This window comes from Paramormyrops kingsleyae, chromosome 1, assembly GCF_048594095.1.
Source record: "Paramormyrops kingsleyae isolate MSU_618 chromosome 1, PKINGS_0.4, whole genome shotgun sequence".
NCBI lineage: Eukaryota > Metazoa > Chordata > Actinopteri > Osteoglossiformes > Mormyridae > Paramormyrops > Paramormyrops kingsleyae.
The window spans coordinates 61,510,087-61,533,750 of record NC_132797.1 but is presented as its reverse complement, the minus strand read 5'-3'; the positions used below and the strand labels follow the sequence as shown (position 1 = coordinate 61,533,750).

Genomic DNA, 23,664 nt, shown 5'->3' with positions numbered 1-23,664 from the left:
TTGGGATAACCTGTACAGTAGGTCAACTGTTCAAACCCAGGTGTGATGACTCTTCAGCCAATCGGTCCTCTAATTAGTAATCTAATTAGGTAGTTGCAGTGAAAAACCGCATACACACAGGCCATTTGCGAGTAAGATTGGCCACCCCTGGTATAGACTTTAACATAACCTGGGGCCTGTACTACGAAGCGGGGTAACTGGCTTATCGGGGTAACTTTGTGAGTAACTGGATGACGTGTGGTGTAACTTCGCGATTAACCCGTACTACGAAAGGTGGGTAGGTTTTAGCCGAGACATGTTGCTATGGCAATTTATGCTAAATCTCAAAACTGCTCCGAGCAGTTTTTCTTCTTGGTTAAGTCGAGGTTTCCGCGTAAGCCAGCCCTATATGAGCACCGCCCCTCCCACTACAATTTCTCCGAAGACAATGCCAGCGTACCTGGATGATCCGTACGACATTGACGCGCAAATTGTGAGGGGCTCTCTCTGTTAATATGTATGAAATGGAGCATGGCATATAATATGCATAAAATGTATTAATTAATAACTGTTACAGAGAATGTTATTCTGAAAACCCAAGGGGTGTGCATTGTTCCCTGTTGTCCACTGATCAAAGCACACTTCATTAGATGTGCCTGTCTTGTCTAGTTTTCAAGTTAGTAACCCATTCATGTATTGTCGACTGCACAGTATTATGAGTATACAGATACATTCGAACATTCAAAAATTAATTAAAATTCGTATGTAAAGCAATCTGGGAAACAAAGGGGTGTGGAACAGTCGCCATGAGCCCAAAATACTAAACCATCATGTCACAGGCTGAAAGGACCTATTATATTAGCTATTAACATGATTTGACACAAATCACAAAATGTTTTGAAGCGGAAAAATAATCGGTGTGCATCGATGTCTGTGTACTGGACATCACAATTCTGTCATTAAAAACGCCCACCTTACTTCCGTAAAGATATTAAAGCCAGAAAACTGAATATGGAATATGAGGCTAACTTAACTGCGGTGACAGGTTCCTAGTCGTTTTCTCACTACACATATGCTTCTGTTTTGTCCTGTTGTAAATCATTTAATTGTTTGTTAAACAGTGGCTCACCTTCTATTAAGTGTCATATGAACAGACACCTTTTTATTAGCTGTAAAACATAGAAACATGCTATTAAGTGGAGGCTAGACACAACAAATCTTTCATAATGAGTAGAAATATAAATACATAGCCCTACCACTTGACATGATGTTTTTATATTTCATCTTGACTTGCTGCCACGTACGCTTTCCACTACTATTTGAAATCGGATCAGTTATTGTTAACATTAAGTTTACATTATGAGTAACATTACAGTAATGGAACTTCAGGGAGCATTACATTACTTAGCAGCATATAATTGGTGACTTCTGAATTGTGTCGCATCTGTTAGCCTCTGTAATTATTAACAGTATTTCAATTGTTTTCAGAAAACACTTAATTGTCTAATACTCGGTCGTGAGATATTTTAGACCACGTTTTATGACCGTGAAAATGTACGTATGCATTTTATCCGTCGTCAATACGTTGCCAAGAAGCCTGCCTGCTTTTGTTGGCTGCAGTGGTATTGGACTTTCTTTACAGTGTTGATTTAAACTCCTCATAACCCTGCATAATTAGCATGCAGTCTTCCTCCGTGAAACATATGGAGATCGCGCTACGAGTCAAACGGTGCCTTGCGTTGCTGAACGTGCTCCATTTATGTGAACGCGCACAAACTCCAATGCAGTTAACACCGATTTAACAAATCAACTTCTTAACTGGCGTCGTAGTACTGATTAGCCCCGATGGAGTCAACCTGATTTTGTCAACCTCGCATTCGCAAATTACCTTGGGGTTAAGTCTGATTTGGTTAAACCCCCTTCATAGTACAGGCCACTGAATGCACATAAACCCAGCTGGCATGTTTGTGTAACTTTATTTGCATTCAGCATCGGCTCCAATCACGGCAGCAATTGGGACCATATGACTTGGAGATTGGGTGAAGAGCTAACCCGTGGCAATGAAAACAATGATCAGAGTTCACAGATGAGAAGAGGAGGGAAAAACCAACATGTAGCAAAACATGGGAATGAGATTATATTTATGACTTCAGAAAGGTCATTAGACTTGAACTATGTGAATTACTCCTAGTAACTGACATCATATTATAACACCGTAAATTCCCTAGAAGATGGGGTTAAGGCAGAAAGTCAAAGCAAAGAATCGTTAGATTTTGCAGGTGTAGGTTGAATCTACTATTGTAGGGTGGATCATCTAGTGGTATAGTATATCTGCTGGTATAGGTGGGAAGTCATAGGGACAGACTAGATCTACTGATGTGGGCTGGAATTACAGTTTACCACAGAGGGTCTCATTAGAAAACTTGATTAACACTAGTAGTACAAAAATGCTACATTCTTACATTTCCAGAGAATTACAGAAGGTCATATGATTTTCTCATGCATTTATATGCTTAAATATTCTCGTCAGGCAACACAGAGTTCACATTTTGCACCAGAAGTACTTCTGTGAGTGCTGCAACACTTAAGTCACAGTGATACTAATTATACTTTAACCACAGGCTATTTTGGTTTTATGCTCTTCAGCAGGCTTGTCTTAGGCTCTGTTCTGCTGCTGCCAGCTCTAAAAAAGGCCCATCTGCTTCTTCAGGTTCTTCTGTTTCCAAATCGGCATGGAGTAGAATTCAGGTCGTGCCATGCCCAGGACCTTGGTGAAGTCCTCATTGGAGAGGTACTCCTGTGTTGAGGGGGACACAGCTCAGCTGAACTTTGTGCGTTACAGCATGTTTGGAGCACTGTCACAAAAGCTCTCTGTCGGCCAAAGGTTGACATGTGGCTGTGCTCTGAATGAACTGAATTATTTATTGGTTTAACCAGTACATGTGCCAGAACAGCTTATTGCTCTGGATTTTTTTTTTTTTTTTGAAGAATATGTTATGAACCTTTGACTTTATTAATTTCTTTTTTTTTATTCATGAATCTCGTCCCCCACCCTTTTCCTTCTAATGTTCTGTGGGTACAGACCTCTTTTTTGGTGGGATCCACACCCTCCGGCAGGTTCTCCGTTGGGCAGTTCATTAGTTTGTCTGCAGGGAATGTAGGGAGGGTTGTGCTAATGGAGTTCTGCACCATGGTGGAGTTGCTCGGTTTTGCTACATCCTAGAATTAGAAACAACCCAAACATGACTTTCAGATGTCAGGGAATTTGTGTACTTGTTAACCAAGACATTAGTGTATGTCTGTAGAGCTCCAGATGCATGACCTCTTATAAACCAAAAACTACCCATTTTTGGAAGAGTGGAGTCAGCTGGTAGTAGAATGATTTCATACCTGAAGTCTTTTCAAACATTGAGTTGGCTACCACAAACAGAGTGCTCTGGTATTTATTCTTATTTGTCCAGAAGGTGACTTACCATTGTAATCTTGATTATTTCAGTAGAGTCTCCGAGTTCTGCTTTCAGCTGCTCGTAAGATTTCCCATCCTTGAGGCATACAGTACAGTATAGGTATAGGACTTATGATGAAGTGCTGACATGATTTCCATCTCAGGAATTATGCCAAACAATCACAGGCAGCAGAAATCGTCCTGGTTCTACTACTGTTTATATACTTATTACGTCCAATTGACTAAATTGTTGATGGATTGAGGCGATAATTGATGGATGGGTGACTCACGCTCCACTTTTGAGCATCCCAGGCATGGAACCAGCCTGTGAAGGTGGGAGGCTCAAACCCTTGTTTGACCAGCAGAATGGGCGTTTCTATGTCACGACCCCCTGGGTGAGTCTGCAAGTATTCCTGTGCCATAGTATTTGCCGAATCTTTCTCAGTCTGGTTGGCACCTTTCCCAATCCATAGGAACACCTGAAAGAGTGTGGGTCATTACTAAAGAGATTATTCTAGGTAGAGTGTGGCCTGTATAGCAGACCTTCTAATGCTGACCAAAGGTAGTCAATGGATTATGTTGCCTCACCTGGTCCCAGATGTCCAGCAGCATGACATCATCCTCATCCAGGTCATCTTGGGTAAAGTTTGTGATCTCTGTAGCCAGGAAGCGCCCAGTCTGATTCGAACACTCGAACAGTCGGGGTGAAATGTTGTGATTCTCCTCCTGTAGCCTTGTCATTGACACAAGGGTCAGAAGTAAGTGTCTCTTAAAGAGAGAGTGGTTGAGCAGAGAGCCAGTCAGCTTGGGAGACGTGAGTATTACCTCTTGCTGTTGGCATACTGAGACTTCCCTCCCAGGTTCACCCAGAAGTCTGCAGGCTCCTGGCCTTCAGCAATCACATGTTTCTCCCTCTTGGAGATGATGTCTGCCAGGGCTTTCCCCATCTCTCTCTCATCTCCACTGCAGCCCTTCATGGTTCAGGATGCACTGTTATTTTCCAGCTTGGCAGGTAGTAAACCCAGTTACGTCATCCAGAAGGCAGTTAGATATGACAGAGCACCTTTTCTGTAATGGTTCCAATTCCTCAGTATGCGGTTCCCGTAAATATGCACATCCACAGAGAGCGAGGGCTGTCTTACCTTTCCATACCATAGGTAACAACAGATGTCTGTCTTGAGCACAAATACATCATTGGAATTCAGACTGGCACAGCGAGCCGGCATCTCAGTGGCACGGATGTTGAACTCATTGGTGCCTTGAACATGGAAGAGCCTGGCACTAGACTGTGGCTGCTTGCTTCCTTCCCGGGAGCTTCCCTCCTGGGAACCCAGGACACATGAGTCAGACATCATAACTTTGGAAACACTGGGAACAAGATTAGAAGGCAGGACCACCATAGGTCATCATGCAAGTCGTCCTGAACTGTCTGCTTTCTGGAGACACCACCAGGGGTAAGTCAGTCAGTTGTACCAACCTACCTCATAGATGACCATTTTGCCCTTGAAAATGGCCATGAGGTGCTGTGGTTCTTTGCCCATGGGCACTCGGACCTGAACTGGCTCCCCATTGTACTTCTGGTCCAGGATCACAGCTTGGTAAGCGGATGCTGTCAGCTCCACAGTGGTAGCATGCCGGCCCTGTGCCGTTGGTATCATGCAGGGGGTTAGAGAAAGTGACTGGCATTTGGCTGTACCATTTGCTGGGGGGAGACCACAGAGCTACTGACCTGCCAGATGTAGAGGATGTAGTGGAGCTTCTTGCTGACCTCGTACTTGTACAGCATCAGGTAGCAGTCACCCCCATAGAAGTGGCCCAGCCACTTTCTGTCAACGGGGACCATCTCATTGTCCTCTATCCGCCATACCTAATGGTGGCCCCCGGGACATGTTAAAATATGGCCTTCATTTCAGTATGTTTGCATATTTGGTTTTTAAAGGAGGCACCATGAAGAATAGCACTGACCTCCACCTCACCGCTGCCGTCATCCACCATCTTCTGCTGTGCAGCCACTTCAGGCTTGGCATGCATGGACGTGGCGTCAAACTTGATCTGCTCCACCTTGGCTGCAGCATTGAGTTCATTGATGGAAACGTGAAGGCAGATGTCAGCCAGCTGCTTTTAAAGCAACTTTCACCATCTTAGAGATTAAGTTTATTGCTCAGAACTGTGCTCATGTATTAAAACAGGTCAATTCTGAACACTGTTTGAGGAGACCAGTGGATCTCTCCTTGGTTATGAATGTTCCAGCCTTTGCTTAAAGAACTAAACCTGAACATCTCGTCCAGCTGACTTCCCAGTTGCGTCATCCACACTTACCTATTTTGCCCCGTGTATGTGTTGTTCCCAGTCCCACTGTTTGGCCCTTGACGGTCCACTTCTGGAACAGCTGCTTGAACACTGATGACTCGGCACCATCGTTCACCATCTCCACGTTGACTGAGGGAGGGTAGCCCTTTGCTTTCTTGTATGCCTAAATTGAAAATGTTTATTTTATATTTCTCAGTTGTTGTTATTCAAAACAACGTACAGTTGAGAAAGCAAGGTTCAACTGTGAGTTACTCTACCAACCCAGGGATTTCAATTGGTGCCCTTCTGATCACAGACACAGTGCCTTAACCCAATGAGCCACATACTGCTCCCCCATATCTCCTCCTTACAGTTCATGTATATTTATAACAATAGTACATAATTTATATAATGCTAAAGTGATGAAGAAACCTTAAGTCGTACTTAACAATGAACTTTAAGTAACTAATAAGTACTATAGCTAAATAGGAAGCCATCACATCATACAAATTGAACAACTGTATTGAAGAAAAAATCTGCTTGCTGGAAATGCACACTAAGGGTGTTCTGTATTCGAGCATGTTACATGTGCAGTATTACTTTACCGTTCCACTGTCATATTCACCTCTGCTTTATTCAAAGCTTCAGCCCTCTCTGTCTTGGAAGCCTTCTTTCCTTTCCAGATGAAGATTCTGATTCCTCCCTGATCTAGCAGGTAGCAGTCCTGTTTTGGGGAACAGAAAGTCATTGATGAGTGATGTCGGAAATGCACCAGGACATCCAGGGTCACACTTCATGAAGTACTTATACTCCCCAGTCCAACTCAGCATCACCCTCAAATAATGTAAAGTGGAAACACTACAAATATGGGCCATCCTGATGTGGTTAGTATATTACATGGGCCTTCGGTCACTGGATTTCTTTGGCACTATTGTCGGTTTACCAGTTTCCAGTGTTTCCTGCTTCAGTTGGAGACACTGGTGCATCAGTCCATGCTATCTAGTGTTACTATAGTTTTTTTTATTACTCAGTTTTTATATTTAGGTGTTTAATTTGAAATCCCGTTTAACTCTTAGTTTTCAGTATGGTTTTATTATTTTTTATGTTTTAAATATTATCATATTTAGTTTTTTATATATATATATTTAACTTTTAGTAATTTTATTTCTAAGGATAGACTGAAGGTTGTAGAGCTATTATGTGTGTCTGGTTTATAGAGAATTCTACATGAATACACAATGCATATTATGTATTAATGCCTTAAAAATGGGCAAGGCCATGTTCCAGGTATTATTAATGGTCATTAAAGGTAAGCATATCACTTTAGATATTTTTTATGGTAACAGAACATATTTGATGTCTGTTTTATTTTAGTTTCAGAAGGCATATTAATAGTTTTTGTTTAGTTGTACTTTTTTATTTTGATATCATTTGATTTCGGTAGTTAGTTTAGGCTTTTAGTTTTCACTAAGGATAACCTTGCTGCTATCACATGCAGCCCTGTGAGTTGCCTTATTTTGGTTGGTTGAGACATTTTTTGTCCCTCCCTCCATTTGCTTTGTATTTGGTGGTATTTCTTCTTTTGAGCTGTGTAATACTTCCTGGTTTGGACTGAACTCTTTGCCAGATCCCTGAATCTGTCTGCTGTGTCAGATACGAGACCTCTTCTGGGCCCAGTCCCCATGATACACTTATGGCTTTAGGAACCCACTTCAATGGTACTGACTTGTTAGCAAGTACTTTTCTGAGCTGACGATTTGAAGTCTTGTCTCTTTATATTAAAATTGGTTAAAATTTGTGGTCTTCCATTATACAGCCTTTGACTTATTAATTTTAGGCATTTTAACAGATCTCAATTGTTTTATTATGCATGTATTCAATGTGATACACTTTTTGAATGTTTGAACATGGTATATGCTACATGGGTGTGTCCGAAATTGTGTGTATTGTTTTGGTGTGATCAATTCCACTCTTGTTGCTAACCCACCTCGTGGTTGAGCAAGTCCTGGGTCAGAGGTTTGGTGGCCACCTCCTGGACCACCATGTTCCCCTCAGCATCTGTGATTCTAGTGAAGAGGGTAGGAGTTAAATGTCACATGGTTAAATGTCATTCCATGTCACAGCAAAGTGGCTACATCCTGGACAGAACTCACTGGAAGAGCTTCACACTGGATTTCAGCTTCTGGTCCACCACCTCATCGGGGATGGCATCCTTGAGCTCCCGCCTCTCCCCAAGGACCTGCTTTATGAGCTTCATGGCGTCCTCAGAGGCCTTCTCATCGTCACCCTCAACCACAGTCACCTTTGCCCGGCCACCCCTCTCACGGTCCCGAATGTCCTTGGCTAGGTTCATGCCCTGTGAGGCGCATTTCTGATTAACAGGGGCTGAGCGGTGGGACTCGATACTGGCTCCGCTGGAAGCAGGCCTACCTTGAGTCTCTCCATGCGGTTGCTCAAGGGTCCATTCCACTGGATGATCAGGTTGCCCAGGTCCAGCAGGAAGACATCGCCCTTGTTAAAACTGGCCCAGCTCACCTCCACCTGACCCCAAAAAATATCGAACTGAAAGCCTGCATCGCAAAGATTACATGTGCTCAGGTCTGACTTTGGGCAGCAAGAGATATGCCGGTTAAATAACGGTGCTTGTGATTACAAGAAGTGGCTGTTCAGTTCTACTTGGGTGCTTGACCTAAGCAGCCTGAGCGAAACAGACTTTTACTGGGATTATCATTCACATCATGGCCCACAGGGCAAATCAAAGATGGTGGGGGAGGGAGGGGTTGGTTTGAAACCTGGAACTGGGTCAGTCCACCGTGTACCGAAATGCCTGTTCTCTTGTGGAAACCTGGACGTGGCCCTCCTCACCTCTCCGGCCACAACGTGCTTCTTCCCCTTGACGTGCAGCAGTCGACGGATGTTGTAAATATTGGTCTCCACCTGCTTCAGGCCCGATGCCACGCCGCCCTTCTTGTACCTGTGTCAGAGGGCCTTGTCAAGATGGTTGACACACCAGTACCCTCTCCCCAAACCTCCCCCCCAGGATGTGCATGGGAAGGTGGTGGCGTCAGCAGTGACCTTTAAACATTAGTCAAGTAAATGTGCTAACCGCCTCTAACTTCCCTGTTGAGGATGTCGTTTCTTATTACATCGAATGTTGCAGTAGCAGAATGGCGACTTCCTGAAAAAGGTGCAATGTTATGTTCCCTCAGAAGAAGCTCATGTTTTGAGTGTGCCTCGGCGTATGGGCTGAACTCTGTAAATGGGCCGGTTAACTGGGGTCACCGTAGCTCCTGTCCAGCTCAGTGGGGGAAGCGGGGTGCTCACATGATTCCTTGCTTGAAATAGCCCCGGAATGTGTCGCTCTCACAGCCCTGGGCCTCACGGTGCTGCACGGGCACGCCCCCCAGGTGCTCGTCCATCAGCGTGGTGTATATGGCTGCCGCCCCCTGCTCATCCTGTGATGTCTCCCTGCCCAGCCAGAAGTGGATTTCATACGTGAAGCTGCTGCTGGACTTCTGGGTCTGCATCAGCCCGAAGGAGAGAGAGAGAATGAGTGTGTGTTTATTTTACAGGCAAACCAATGAAGGACAAGATGTATGAAACACTGTGTTACTATCTGTGGTTATAATATGACAACAACTGCACAACATAATAGAAAATGACCAGAAATGTTTTAATTACACTAAAAGATTTGATTTGAGGAGGTATATTATTAGATAAGTGATTTAGTCTTAAAACTGATCCTTTGTTCTTACTTTATAGTGTGAGTGGGTTTGTGTTGCATTTACTAAATGTTTAAATGATGTGACTGTTAGCCTGGTGATGGGCCGTTTGCTGCCTATGTGAAATGTGCTTCTGGAAAAGCATGCTGAAGTGGGAGTCAGTCCAATTATGTCTAGCTGCACACTGTGGTCAGCATCTCATAGGACATACGTTTAGGATGATGTAGCTGTCCCCCTCAAAGAACTGCCCGTAAGTCTTTGGTGGTGTTGGAACCATCTCCATGTTCTGTGCAGACAAACATATTTCAAAACTGTGGTTTCCAAAACCCAAGAGCTACAAAGATTAGAAACACATTTCTATTTCTGTGCTCTTCATGTTTCTATCTGACGCAACATCAGATGGCATAACTTCTGCCATTAGATGGGGGTTCGATTTTCTCACCTCTATCCTCCATATCTGAAGGCCTGGGGTTGTTTTATTGAGCACTTTTGTAACTGGTGTTTTGACTTGTGACATGGTAGCAGCTTCAGGGAAATGCCTTTGTGGGTGAGGGGGAAGTGAAAGAAAGACAAAATAATGCTGTTACACGGACTCTCTGTTGCATGGAACCATGATGGGTACTTATTTACTTTTTTACTTTTTATGGCCTCTCAGCATGTTTGTGAGAGTCTGGCTATGTGTCCTGTTCAGGGCTGAATTATAATGACATGTGTGATGACATTAACAGATTCTGCACCTTCTCCCTAATCCTGCTGCATTAAGGAGGTAAGAGGATGATGGTCGACTTTCAGCCTCATCATTAGCAGGAGCATTGTGAACATATCCACTCTCTGGGGACTCTGAAGTGTCCCATCTGCCTCAGTATCTCCTCAGGACCAAACAATCACCCGCTTTTTAAAAAGAACGACTCCAAACAGTGTCTTTTATCAGCGATAGCATAACAAGCCCCCAGGCTCCCCCTGCCTCACGCTGGCACACCTCTGTAGGCACCACCCCCTGCAAAACAGGGCTTTGTTCCATGGAACTCGCGGGCAGCAGGTTATTGTCTAATTATCTGGTTATCTTTCACCATAAACTGTATGTAAGCTGTAAACAAATAGGGAGCAGTTATACATGGAAGATTTAGACATGAAAAGTGTAGAGTAGTAATGTGCTATATTATTAAGGCACATATCACCAAAAATAGACAGGCATTACAGTCAAACTGATAAACTTCTAAGTAGTCACTAAATGATTGACTTTACTTGAGTTACTCACTTCGTTATTTAGAGTTTCTGTGAATCACCCGGCTTACGACAGTAAAAGTCATCTGACATGTCTCCTTCAGTGTTGACCAAATATTTGAACGTGCGGGGGACTGTCGTTACGGTGCCTGGCTCCTGGCGGATGGTGCAGGGCAGCTGGCCTCTGTGCCTATGTTCCTCCCTCCTTTCTGATCAAGAACCCGACCCCCCATGAGGGCAGTGAAGCTCAGTTGGCGCTTCAGCATGATAAGCAGGCAGCCGCTGTTTGTGTGGTTCTGCTCTAAGAACTGATCCTCCATGCGAACATTGTGAGCACTGCCACAGCCGTACTACAAGGCACTTCGCAGAAGCTCTTTTATTGCCCTGCTTATCGCTATCAGCTTACACAACTGCCCAGAGGTCTAATGATAGTGGATTATGGCTTTGGGAGATTGAGTGGGCCCATTGCGGGTGAATTAGCAATAGGATGATTAGCAAAGGTTACCTTTTGTGGCTGTCACTGTGGCAACATGGAAATAAATCTGATTTATGGAAAGCACGATAAAGGCAGAGTACAAAGGTAGCAGTGCACTGATCTTTCTGGATATGAGGTTAGCGATTAGCATAGCACACACCAGCTAGCAGACACATCTGATCCTGCCTAATGTTCCTCTGCTGGGATGATGTTTTTTTTGAGGAAACCATTTCAGCAGTGCGTGGGCCCACCCCCCCTCCCATTCCTCCTCCAGCTCTGAACACATAGCAGTCGCTCAGGTGCCTTTCTGGTAGAAAGGTCATCCTAGCTGCTGTAGCTCTAGCATGGCCTAACTCCAGCTGCCCTGGCAGCACTGAGCCTCTGCGAGTGTGCCATGCAGCTGTATGGAGCTCGGCTGAGGTGCTCTCCCACATGAAAGAGAGTGGGTATGGTATTACAGCAGATCGAAGCCAAGGAATTACAATCAAAGCCAAGAAGCTTCCCATGTATAAACCTGTCCATGCTGTCTGTTGCTGTCGTTTGATCTACCGTGCACTTCTCCACATTTATTTCACGTCTCTGTACTCATTGCATTATATTGCTTTTGCTATCGATGTAAATGAAATTTAATCGAATATTACTCTTCCTTCAAGCATGGTTTAATGTAAAGCTGCTCATTACCTGCGAAAGTGGGTCGGACCTGGGACTGAAGCGGGCCAGGCAGGACTCACCTGCTGCATGGGGGGAGCACTGCGATGGAGGCAAGTGGCTGACGGCTGGAGGATCACGCAGACTGAACTTCACGGCTAGTCTCGCTGACTGATCACCTGCCACACCTGTCACTTCCATGCCCATATATGGTAAATGTGGGCGTTCTGCATGCTGGTGTGTGTCACCACCATCCCCATGACAGGTAGGGATTGTTGCTGTGAGGGTCTCAGATGCTGGAAGGATTCTAGGTATCCACCAAGGCTTAAGCTTTTTCAAAATGCGTGGTAAGACACTGGGAATCTCCCCGTCTGTCTCAGAAAGGAGCCCTTCATGTTGTATGTCAGCTGCCTGCCCTTTGGCCCCTGGACTGATTTCCTGCCAGTTATAAGTTACCAGAGGGCTGTGAGGAATAGAGAGGGGCATACATATTCACCCCCCCTGCTTCCTGTTTCGTTTCACTCTTTCTTTGAAAGGGCCCCAGCCCACAGACCTTGTGCTGCCAAGTGTTTGTCTTTGCAATTTTCCTACTTTGTTCAGGTCGATTTTTCCAGAAGCCTTTCACTTTCTCTTTTCCTATAACAATTTGGTGAAGAAGGGCATCGCCCACAGCACAGGCATTCATAGAAATGCTCAGCCTTTCCCACAGAGTGACCCAACTCCTTCTCTTGTTCACCTAACACGGAATTAGCCTAACTAACACTATGCTGGTTTACCAAGCCCACCTCCTCAATCTGAACTAGGATCGCTTTCTGATTAAGTGTCTTGAATACCCCAGCTTTCTCCCTATGTTCACAGAATGCAGGTGTCCACCTGCAGCCCTACAGTCACAGTCAGCAGGTGCCACCCCCCCCCCCCCAGCCCTACCATTATGGTCAGCAGGTGCCCCCCAACACAAGTACCCCTTCAGAAAGGTTCACCAAAGTTAGATAAAACTGAGAACTTACCCCCATAAGTGTGAATTAAGATCAGTTGGAAGGTGCCAACATACAATTTAATTGAAAAAGGCCTGGAAATAACCTGTCAACATGAAGCTCACCTACCTCTGTAAGGGATGCTGCTGTCCTCGGTCGTGCCTCCGTCTCCCTCTCTTCCCTTCTCTCTCTCTCTCCCTCCCTCTCTCTCTCTTTCTCTCTCTCTCTCACCCCCTACTCTCCCTCTCCCAGTACATTATTCAAACTCACCTTTTCTGTTTCTAAGTAATTCCTCAGCACCTCCCCCTCCCCCCTTACATAACTGGGGACACTTCCTATCTTGCTTCCTGGCTGCCCCTGTTTAGCTACATTCCTCATGTGCAGAGGAACCCATCTCTCCAGGTGCTGTAGAGACCCTCTTGATAAGCTCCTCTCAGGCCATCCCAGGAAGAAATCCTGCTGCTTCCTGGGATACACATTTGGCAGAAGTTGTGTGTAAACTGTGAATGCTGATAACGCTACTAGGCTGCTGGCAGATGGGTAGGCTAACTGCCCAATAAGGAGAATGCAACAAACACGACACACAACTGGCTCAATCCATTTAATGTTTTTGCAAATAGAGGATCTTATAATTTACATATTCTGACCCCACATTGACAAAGTGGCACAAAAGAGAGCAGGACCATTAGCAATACAGCATTTCCAAAGCTGAGAGGTACTAGCACGAGCATTTATCACAGCAAACAGACTTGTAGGAAGAGTAAAAATAACAAAGATTGCAGTCTGGTGTACAGTTAGTCATCCACAGGCCATGACTACAACCTACTCTGAGCTGACCTTGTGTTGTCTGGGACAGCACTGCACTAAACCTCACCATACTGTAAGGTCTGACACTGCGCACATCAGTCCCCCCCGAAGTTTGGGTTCTGCACGGTGGTTGTTGCAGTCTTGAACAGCGGGTTGTCTGCCTGCCAAAGGACAAGCGAAAGAGACAGCAATGAAAACAAACAATCTTGTGCGTCTGGCTTCATGGTTCCTCTGGCTCACCAAGCCCTGGCGGTTTCTCGTGGGACAGATTACTAGTTATACATAATTTTATCTTAATCTCTTTTCTTAAGATGCTTAAAATTCTGTGTCTGAACATTTAAAGGGTCTGCCCAAAGCATTTCCAACTAAAAGATGACATGAAAAGGACGTGGGGTCATTTCCAGTACCAGATGAGCACATGGTATTTCCTGGGGGTTTGTTTATCCCTCTCATGTCTATTTTGGTTTTATTTGCATCATGTATTCTTTTTTTTTTTATTCATGTCAGGAAGAGCTGATGTGGAGGTTGCTGCTGTCTACCATTTTGAAACTAAGCAATACATACTTGAATCAGAATGATTCAACCCACCCCCAACAGCCCTGTGCCTCACTGCTGTCACCCCAGAAGGACACTCACTTTGCTCCATTTGGACTTCTTCTGCTCGTTTTCAAATCTCCTGAACTCCTTGAGGTCCCTCATGTGTATGAAAGCTTTGAGGGCCAGCAGTAGAAGGATCCCGATTAGGGCCACCCCAGAGAAGGTCCCTCCAATGATAAGGCGGAGATCAGGGGGCTCTGGGCACTCTGAAATGCAGACAGAGTCAGCTAGTCCCTGGAACATGCAAAGGTGAAATCTCTCTGCAAACCTTAGAATTTGAACCAGCTACCTTCCGCTCACAGGCACAGTTTCCTAAACCACTGAGCCACACACACACACTGCCCCCTCAAATGTGGCTGGAGGTGAACCTGCTGTGAGCTACGTAGCGCTGTCGCCCAGCATGTGTGAAACAGTAATGTTTCCACAGCACCACAGACCTTTATTCCTAAAGATGACTTCATACTGCTCAACACCCTGCAGCTGTTTGGTGCTGTAGATCATCTGGCAACCGTCGGTCCCCCTGCGCTTGCAGAGCCGCTGCTCCTTCAGGTCTGGTTCCTCCCTATAGGTCACACCCTGGCAGACCAAGCAGTTCCCCTTCCGCTCATCCATATGGCACTCGACACAGCTCCTGAAATATCAAGGAAGCAACATTATACACAGGGCTGGCCTGCACCTGCACTGCCCAAGGCATGAGGACCCCAAAGAGCACAGCCTCAGGGAGTCATGATCCCTTAGGGAATAGAACAGAGATACTTTATTCATCCCCTTTGGTGTGAGAGCAACCTTGATCACGGTGCAAGGTTGGGCTCAGGGGCCCAACGACGGCATCAATGTGCTTCTCAATGTAGAACACCTTGCAAAAGCATCCGGACCCTTTCTGTGGTGTCATATTGCAAATTCTGCTGTGTTCACAACATCCAGCTGAAGCAACAATCTGGTTTGCAGAAGCTCATTCAGAGTGACTGCGAGTTTCTCAGAAATGAGTCTGACAGGCAATTAGATAAGTCGAGAAAGGCTGCTAAACCAATGCGTATGTATGTGATTATATCAAAGTCAGAAAGTCAAAATCATTAATGTGACTGATTCCACACCAGAATCATGCAAATGCATGCTCAAGGACTGTTAGGGTTAGGATTAGAGTTAACATTAGCATTAGTGTTAGGGTTTTTTTTTTCGAGAACATGCTTACGCCACTCTCTCGCAGAGCGCCGGGCAGCCGGGGCAGGTCTCACAGAACGGCCGCGTGTAGCCCACGGTACAATTGCAGACGTCGCACACACAGTTGCCGCGCCCATAGCAGACCTTATTGCCTGTCCGGCACCTGTTATCTGACTTCCTGCAGTCGCAGGCATCGCCCTCATACCCAGGGTTACAGTTGCATGTTCCACATGAGCACCGGCCCTGTCCTGATAGGGGGTGGAATGGCACAGAAAACAGGGAACGTTTAGGAACGCTTAGGGGGCTTAGAGTGTAACAAAGTGTAACGAAGGGTCAGCAGGGGGCACCCTACCTCCGCATGGTTGCCCCCGGGAGAGTGGGCAGCTTCTGTCGTCACACTCACAGAATCTGCCGTAGATGCTGCGGCCATCCTCACCAGGAGAGCAGTGGCACACGCCGCACACGCACTCACCCTGGCCCGAGCACATGGAGCCGTTGACGGGCATGCACGCCTGTCGCAGCTCTGCCTCACTCTTATCGCCGATCTTGCACTCGCATTTCTGCCCCACAAAGCCCTTGTTGCAGCTTTAAGAAGGACAGACCCCCAGAAACGCAAAGAGCAGCAGACCTTTAATTTCAGATGTGCCAAAAATGCACATATTCAGTTGCTGTCAACATGTTGACTTTAACTAAGAGAAGATCAGTTGCTAATGTGCACCGGGAGAACGCTGGATCTGAGCTGCAGACTCACCTGCAGGTACCACAGCTGACTTGACCTTGTGAATTGCAGTGTTGGTGATTGCTGTCCTTCCTGTCGTCACACTCGCACTCACACCTAGTCGTCAGGTTGACCCTGATCTTCTCCCTGAAGCCCAGAGGTCCGATCAGGAAGCTCTGCTCATTCAAACACTTGTGGGCTGTGACAGTCACATTGAACTCGACCTGCACACACAGCACAGCCGTCAGAGCACAGGGCCACACCCAAACTCACAGCCATCTGGGAAGCGGGCCACTGTGGATCCCAGCTCCCACAGCTCTGACCTGACAGCAGCACTTGGTACCAACCTCCTTCCCAATCCCCACATTGTCACATGTCCCTCTGATGCTGGGCAGATCCCCATTAGGACAGTTTGATGTGTACATGACGGTCACATGATCGGGAAGATCATCATGAGTCACAATCACATTAGATGAAAGGTTCTGTGAAGATACGAAGGGGACAACAGCATGTAGATGACAGAGCACACATAGAGAGCGCAGAGCGCACAGCTGGATGGCCCGAGAGGGGCACCGGTGCTCACCCGGTATGCGTTCTGGATCAGACTGATCACATTGCTTGAATCGGAAGTCAACACACCGACCTCTGATTTGGGAATGATGTCTTTCAGTCTCTGTATTAAGGCAAAAAATATAATATCATGAAATATCCCTCTTCATGTACTTGCTGATTTGTTTCATTTTATCACGGCGAAGGATCAATCATGGTAAAATGTGGGTTTTTACTTTATTCGAGCAGCCTGGGCTCACTTTTTTACACTCTGTCCTTTGGCTTGTGTATAGTATGTGACTGTCAGAAACCATGTGACTCTCCCACTATCCAATTCCATCTGTTTCCCTTTTATCAGCAACATGTTTACACTTCTCATTGTGCTTTTCCCACTCCTGTAGAGCCCAGCTAACAGTTAATCGCATAGCAGTCACAAGGCATTATAGAGAGCCAAGCTGCATGTATGCTCCTGTGCTTTCAGTGACCAGACGGTAGCCTTGCCCTGTACACTGGTTCCACGTCCTTGGTGACGGCGAAGATTGGCTGGATATTGTTTTCCACCAGCTTCTGCATGACTTGACCGACAGAGGGGTAATCCTAGGAACAGACCAGGCTGGTTAGGCTCATCTGGAGTCTATCGGCTTGGCCAGGGGGGCAACAGAAGCAACCAGGTGCTTGAATTTAAGAGTGAGCTTGACCTTGCAGCTAGACACTAATTCTGAAGCATCACACAGGACAGCAAGTGCATTCAGATGGTGACGTTTGACAGAGCCCCCAAAGGAACACCCCCTTGTGCCCCTCCTCCTCACCATCTCACTGCTTTTCGAGTACAGCATTTTGGCATCCAGGTGGCAGCGCCCGTCGTTAGGTTCCAAGATGGCTGCCAGCTTGCCATCTCCCGCCATGTGGAATCCAGCATCAGTAGTGAACACCAGCAGCCGGGTGCTGTTACCCCAGCCAATCTTGTCCTGTTGATGACAGGAAGTGTTATGGGGGGGGGGGGCACACACATAAGGGAGTAGACAACAAACTGGAAGCCAGCATGCTGCCTTTTTGGGCTTCCAGCACCGAGGAATGTCTGAGGAGGCCAAACCCCCCCAGCCACCCTGTGTCTTGAGGCTCCCACCCCACAAACTGCAGCCTGCATGATGGCATCCAGCCCCCCCTCGGGGACATCCAGGTTTCCGGAAATGGCCTGTTCCGAGACTCTTTTATTGAACAGAATCTCATTGTCTGTCATGCTTAGCACATGCTTGTAGCCGAATGCCGGCTGGCAGAAGCGCTCATTATCAGGGCAGGGTTTCTGCACTCTCTTGGGGTTGGTGCTCGTGTATGGGAGCACGACCTTGTCCACAAATGAGCCAAACCCTGCAGCACAAACAGACATATGTGTTACCCCGCCATTTGACCTCAGCATGACAACCCTGACCAATCCGCTTTATTTTTGATATCACATAGTGCTGGGCAGGAGACACACTGGCTGAATAGCCTGGTCATGTCATCCCTTGATGTAGAAGAACAGGTCTCCATTAAGAGTCTATGAGACAAATATGATGAGTCCTTTCCTCTACACTCACCTATACGTGATTGTTTGGTGATTTGCCGCAGGGCCTTCAGAAGGTCCTTCCCCAGACTTTTCACGTTCTGCAGGTCGTCGTTCATGGAATAGGAGAGGTCCATGAGATAGTACAGGTCTACTGGGTAACCCTCTGCCCGTTTGAACTTGAAGGTGAAGGTCCAAGGCTGATCTGGAAAATCAAGAAAAATAAGTCTGATTCTGAAAGCCTGTTTGTTTGCTTTTAGCCATTTTTAAATTCAATCCTGTTGACTGGGCCGACACCTGGCAGATGAAATTTAACATAGACAAATGTAAGGTACTCCATGTAGGGAGCAGAAATATAAAGTACAGGTATTTTATGGGACCTACTGAAATAAAGGTAGCTGATTATGAGAAAGACCTTGGTGTGTATGTTGATGCTTCCATGTCTCATTCTCGCCAGACGGGGAAGCAATAAAAAAGGCCAATAGGATGTTGGGGTATATCTCCAGGTGTGTGGAGTTTAAGTCAAGGGAGGTAATGCTAAGATTATACAATTCCTTGGTGAGACCTCACCTAGAATATTGTGTGCAGGTTTGGTCACCATATCTTAAAAAGGATATTGCGGCCTTTGAGAAAGGTGCAGCGTAGAACCACAAGAATGATTCCTGGTCTTAGAGGAATGTCATACGAGGAAAGGTTAGTTGAGCTAAATCTGTTCAGCCTCAAGCAAAGGAGACTGAGGGGGGACATGATCCAGGTCTATAAGATTCTAACAGGTTTGGATGCTGTTCAACTGAATAGTTACTTCAGCATTAGTTCAAATACAAGAACTCGTGGCCATAGGTGGAAATTAGCGGGAGAACATTTCAAACTGGATTTAAGGAAGCACTTCTTTACACAGCGTGTAGTCAGAGTTTGGAATAGTCTTCCTGATAACGTAGTGCAAGCTGAATCCTTGGGTTCCTTTAAATCAGAGCTAGATAAGATTTTAACAACTCTGAGCTATTAGTTAAGTTCTCCCCAAGCGAGCTCGATGGGCCGAATGGCCTCCTCTTGTTTGTATAGTTCTTATGTTCTTATGTTCTTAATTCAATTCCATTTATTTTGTATAGCGCGTTCTCACAACATTACATTGTCTCAAAGCGCTTTACAGCATCCCCACCCAAAGCCCCCAATTCCTACCCTCTACAGTGACATTTTACTGATATGGATCTAGGAATAAACATAAGAATATATTTGGGTGGATGGAGCTCTGGCTGGATACGCACTTGGTCGGAGGTTCAGCTTCACTTCTTGCGGTTGTATCTGCACAGGGTTAGACCCTCCTGTCAGTGGCAAGTTCTTTATGTACTGGTGATTCCCCCGTGGGGAGATGATGTCAGCATCTCCGCAGCCACGCTCACGCAGCACGCTGATGATATCACAGCGCACTGCCTCCTGCTCGCCGGACTTGGTGAAGTTCTGCCAGGAACACAGAGGCATCAGTGCTAGTGGCTTCATGATGGAAGGTCCATGCTAAGTCTATCGATGGACAATAGCTCTTCTGCAAATAGATCTGCATATAGAACAGTGTTTCCTCAGGTATGATGCCATCAGACTCCCCCAGAAATGAATAGTTCTGGCACTCATACACCTTTCCAGCTGGTTTACTTCCTTTTTCCAAGATGGCATGTATAAAAATGCACTCATTTTGTATTTTGTTACCCAAGAAGTTTTGGTTTTCTGCCCCTAAGCTCCCTGAATTCAGGCCAGCTTAACGGGATCAGGTTCTGGCATTGGTATGAGGAGCCGCGGGTCGGTATGTGCAGGAGATGCAATGTGGCCAGATGAAGGTGCTCTTTACCAGCAGCTTGCACCAGGCACAGTAGGGTCCAGACTTGATACATTCTGCACACGACCTGACGACAGTCTTCACACAGCTTTCCTGGGACTGGGCTGGGGGTGAGAAGACACACACAACACTGTTATGTGACTGTGTGTGTCTGTGTGGGGTTCTTAAGCATATTCTATATTCCAAATTCAAGGCAGCTCTGAGTATTGGAATAAGACTCATACTGCACCTAGTGGCAGTGTTTTGTTGACCAAAAGCAGTCACTACACTGCTGGGGGCAGAAGGGGGAATGTACATGGGTTCTTTGTGAAACAACAGAAAACCCACCCCTGACTGTACTTACCATTTCTAACGGTCAGTAGCAAAAAGACAACAGTCAACATGACCCCCGTCCCCATTTCCTGTTAAAAGGAAAGAGAATGTCGCCATTAATCCCAAAATCTTCCCAAAATACCCAAAGCATGGCAACATCAGATCCTTAGAAAACACCACAGCCGGTAACCCTAATTTCTTCATGCCAGTGAAGTATTATGATACAGTTTAGCCCATCCTTTCCTGAGCGGCAGGATTGGTTTGGACAAATTATATGAAAGTATTTCAGTGGAAATTCACACTGTGATGCTATGTGATTGGACAACACAAGCACATGAGTGAGCCGACCACTTCAAAGGCAGCATGCAGGCCCATGAAATTGCCGCATCTCAACTGCAACACACAGCACAGTTTGAAGCTGGGGGCTACTGTTTTAGAAGCATCAGTTGGAAACCTGAGAAGCCGGATGTTCTCTTTTATTTTATTTTTATTTTTTGTTTACCTTTATTTAACCAGGCAAGACAGATTAAGAACGGGTTGCTTATTTGCAACTGTGGCCTGGCAAAAGGCAGAGCCTTTTGAAAGAAAATAAGAAAACCGAAAGTGAGCACTGCATCATCTGGCTGGCTTTTAGCTCCCTGATGCTCAGCACACCTATGTTGACATTGCTGCTGGGGTAGATGCCATGTGTTTATACATATCTCAGGAAACAGTGATGTTCCTCTAGGTGTAAGAATCTCTGACCAACCATCAGAAGATGGACCTCATGATAGATGTCACCTTAAATGGTCATCCAGACATCAGCCTTTTTGCTAATTTGTGGGTCTTCCTCATTTTGAAACTTTTACATCGTGTTGTCTTGTCAAAAGTCTTGCAACACTTCCCCTTTTGGAACACTGAAGATGAGACCAAACTGGGGTTTTGAACAAAACTAATTTCCAACAGAAAAGCAGATATATTTTAATATAAAGAGACTCACAATTTATTCAATAACTTACAGTAACACGCAGGTCTCATAGGTTACCTCAGGGTGTCTCCTGAGGTGACCATAACAAGCAGCCACTCCCATAAATATGTTATCATGTATCCTTATTCAATGATATTGTTCAACACCCAGAACCACCCCTATAATCATGTCATGTTTGCAACCTCATATAATATAATATAAAGCTAACGAACCCCAGAGCATACAAGCACACGTAGGAATTAAGGACAGAAATCCTGCGTGAAAAATACTGAAGTATTTAAACTCTTAGAGCAAGGATAGGCAGTCTTGTTCACACAAGGTCAGTGTGTATGCTGGTTTTTGGGATGACTTTTAGGTCAGCTGTTCAAATCCAGGTATAAAGATTCTTCAGACAATCAGTCTTCTAATTAGTTATCTAATGAAAAAGTTTCAGCAAAAACTGGCACACACAACGGTTCTTTCTGGGTAAGATTGCCCACCCCTGTCTTAGAGAGAAGCCTTTTTATTGGGGGCATTGAGTCTGGCAAAAGTCTGTCTCAGACCTTCTTTCAGTAGGAATCAGTCCCACATAAACATTGAAACCATCTTGCTTTCCAAAAATAAGTCATTTTCATTTCACGAGGCAAATACTGCAAATGTAGGACAGTCCTAACCTGCAACATCATGTTAGCATACACTGTTATTGCACAAAAAGTACTTGCTAATCAAAATCACCAAAACTGAGGAAATAGCTGCCAGTCTCAAGCTGAATTTCTGTGTGTGGTACTTACGGCATTCAGGGCAGCAGTATGTCTTCCGGTAGATAACTCGCAGCACTTACCAAACATGGCAAGCCGCGAAGTGCATTAAGTATCCTCACATGACAGGAAAGAGTAGGCGGGGTAACAGGCAGGCTATTGTCCCACCGATTTGTCTCCCCCAACGCAGTTTTACCTATCAAAAGTCTGCAGTGGCTAGCAAGAGAACCACAATGTAAGAGAGGTCATGTAGGGTTCTTAATAAGAATGAGAATGGGAGGGGGGTTCCTGAAATACGCTGGGGAGGAGAGGCCTTGATCATTCACTATCTGATGTCAGAGCACCTGATTATGAGTATCCCCCATCTGGACAGTTTCCTCTTCAGAATTTACTCCAGTTCTGAGAGAAGGTCTCAGCGGCTTGCTGTGGTCAACCCACAAGTTCCATCTCTTCTTACAAACTTGATAATGTGAAATACTCACATAATTGCCGGTATATGCCAGAATTGTGGTCCAGTGCCAAACATGAAGTCCAGGACAAAATTAAAGACATACAGCAGAACACTCCACAGAACACTGTGTGAGAAAAAATAGGAATACAAATCATAGTGCACAAATTTACAGAAGATACAGTGCAAGTTAATCATCAGAAATGGCAAGGGCCATTTTAGTGCAAGTTGAAATGATAATGCATGTGCTATGAAGGAAACATATCAGACAAGAGAGGAATTTTCCCTGGGTTGGTGGGTTGCAGCTGGGTGACATATTACTGAGGTACTAGGCAAGTTTATTTAGGAGTTGGACGGCTACAGGGAAGAAGCTGTGGAGATGGCATGAGGTCTTGGTCATGGTGCACTTAAACCTCCTCTGTGATGGCAGTTCTTTGTCCTGGTGGTGAAAAGATCTTCAAAATTCAAGGTTCATTCAAGATTCAAGCACTTTATTGTCATTGTGTAACACAACAAATTACTTTTATGACAACCACAAGGTCCATTTATAAATACAAAATAAACAAAATAAAAATTAAATAATCATACAAAATATGTCAAAGCATTTGCAAAGATGGCATATGCAGTGTTGAATCTTCAAACAGATTATTTCTAACCAAAGCAGAATTAACGAGAACAGATATTATTGCACCAGTGTACAGCAACAAAAAGTATACCATGCTGTCATGCAGTTAGTCAAGATGCTCTCTATAGTGCATCTGTAAAAGTTAATCAACAGCTTCTGTGGGAGGTTAGCTCTACTTAGCCTTCTCAGAAAGTAGAGGCGCTGTTGTGATTTGCCTACTACCACTGAGGTGTTGTCAACCTAGGAGAGATCCTCTGTGATGATGTGTGTGTGTGTGTAGTGGTAGTGGTGGGGGGCTCAAAGTGATTTGAATGGGCCCCCCAAAACAACAAACCTGCACCCGAACATACCTTCATTCAAACCTCAGAAATGATTGCAGGATGGACAAATGATCACTTAGAATCTTCATTTATCACCTGCCAGCACAGGTGTCCATCTCCCAGTCAGTTCTCACTTAAGTGAACAATAAATGTGAATGATTTCTCCTGGTGTACCTCTTCACCATGACCAAAACTTGCCCCTTTTTCTAAATAAAAACGCGTACTTTGAATTGCGGGCGACACTTACGTAAAAGCGAATCAGACATGCTCCATCTGCTGGATATTTCGTGTAAATA

At 45.3% G+C, this 23,664-nt stretch overlaps 2 protein-coding genes across 3 annotated transcripts; both read right to left on the bottom strand.

Moving 5' to 3' along the window:
• Positions 1 to 1,938: 1,938 nt before the first annotated feature.
• On the bottom strand, positions 1,939 to 12,009 carry vil1 (villin 1). 2 transcript variants are annotated; one of them, XM_023809934.2, is made up of 20 exons: positions 11,866 to 12,009; positions 9,878 to 9,974; positions 9,647 to 9,721; positions 9,038 to 9,234; positions 8,579 to 8,687; positions 8,144 to 8,254; positions 7,867 to 8,069; positions 7,701 to 7,779; positions 6,339 to 6,437; positions 5,744 to 5,897; positions 5,390 to 5,490; positions 5,154 to 5,291; positions 4,906 to 5,064; positions 4,567 to 4,746; positions 4,250 to 4,395; positions 4,013 to 4,157; positions 3,715 to 3,903; positions 3,453 to 3,521; positions 3,064 to 3,198; positions 1,939 to 2,776 (listed from the first exon to the last, which is right to left on the bottom strand). In XM_023809934.2, exons 2-20 carry the CDS (start codon positions 9,950 to 9,952, stop codon positions 2,663 to 2,665), a joined length of 2,478 nt encoding a protein of 825 aa, XP_023665702.1. In that variant the 5' UTR covers positions 9,953 to 9,974; positions 11,866 to 12,009; the 3' UTR covers positions 1,939 to 2,662. The 2 variants fall into 2 exon arrangements, with proteins under 2 accessions (XP_023665702.1, XP_023665700.1); XM_023809932.2 differs by having other exon boundaries at positions 11,816 to 11,934.
• Positions 12,010 to 13,344: 1,335 nt separating this feature from the next.
• LOC140593250 (integrin beta-2-like) lies at positions 13,345 to 22,157 on the bottom strand. Its single transcript, XM_072717214.1, has 16 exons — positions 22,009 to 22,157; positions 20,303 to 20,360; positions 19,972 to 20,063; positions 19,397 to 19,589; positions 18,166 to 18,336; positions 17,715 to 17,956; positions 17,398 to 17,556; positions 17,090 to 17,185; positions 16,623 to 16,712; positions 16,387 to 16,521; positions 16,073 to 16,263; positions 15,674 to 15,906; positions 15,353 to 15,569; positions 14,598 to 14,791; positions 14,200 to 14,366; positions 13,345 to 13,724 (listed from the first exon to the last, which is right to left on the bottom strand). The coding sequence occupies exons 1-16, from the start codon at positions 22,063 to 22,065 to the stop codon at positions 13,659 to 13,661; spliced, it is 2,361 nt and encodes a 786-aa protein (XP_072573315.1). The 5' UTR covers positions 22,066 to 22,157; the 3' UTR covers positions 13,345 to 13,658.
• Positions 22,158 to 23,664: the final 1,507 nt, after the last annotated feature.

What these genes read in the sequence shown, in the direction of transcription:
- vil1 (XM_023809932.2), bottom strand. Translation starts at nt 11,874, where the DNA reads ATGCAGCAGGTGAGTCCTGCCTGGCCCGCTTCAGTCCCAGGTCCGACC. An exon ending in AGCACGTTGTGGCCGGAGAG is followed by an intron (nt 8,255 to 8,578) that starts GTGAGGAGGGCC and finishes TTTTGGGGTCAG; the next exon opens with GTGGAGGTGAGCTGGGCCAG. An exon ending in GGGATGCTCAAAAGTGGAGC is followed by an intron (nt 3,522 to 3,714) that starts GTGAGTCACCCA and finishes GTATGCCTCAAG; the next exon opens with GATGGGAAATCTTACGAGCA.
- LOC140593250 (XM_072717214.1), bottom strand. Translation starts at nt 22,065, where the DNA reads ATGTTTGGTAAGTGCTGCGAGTTATCTACCGGAAGACATACTGCTGCC. An exon ending in GTCAGCTGTGGTACCTGCAG is followed by an intron (nt 15,907 to 16,072) that starts GTGAGTCTGCAG and finishes TCCTTCTTAAAG; the next exon opens with CTGCAACAAGGGCTTTGTGG. An exon ending in AGAAGTCCAAATGGAGCAAA is followed by an intron (nt 13,725 to 14,199) that starts GTGAGTGTCCTT and finishes GTCCTTTGGCAG; the next exon opens with GCAGACAACCCGCTGTTCAA.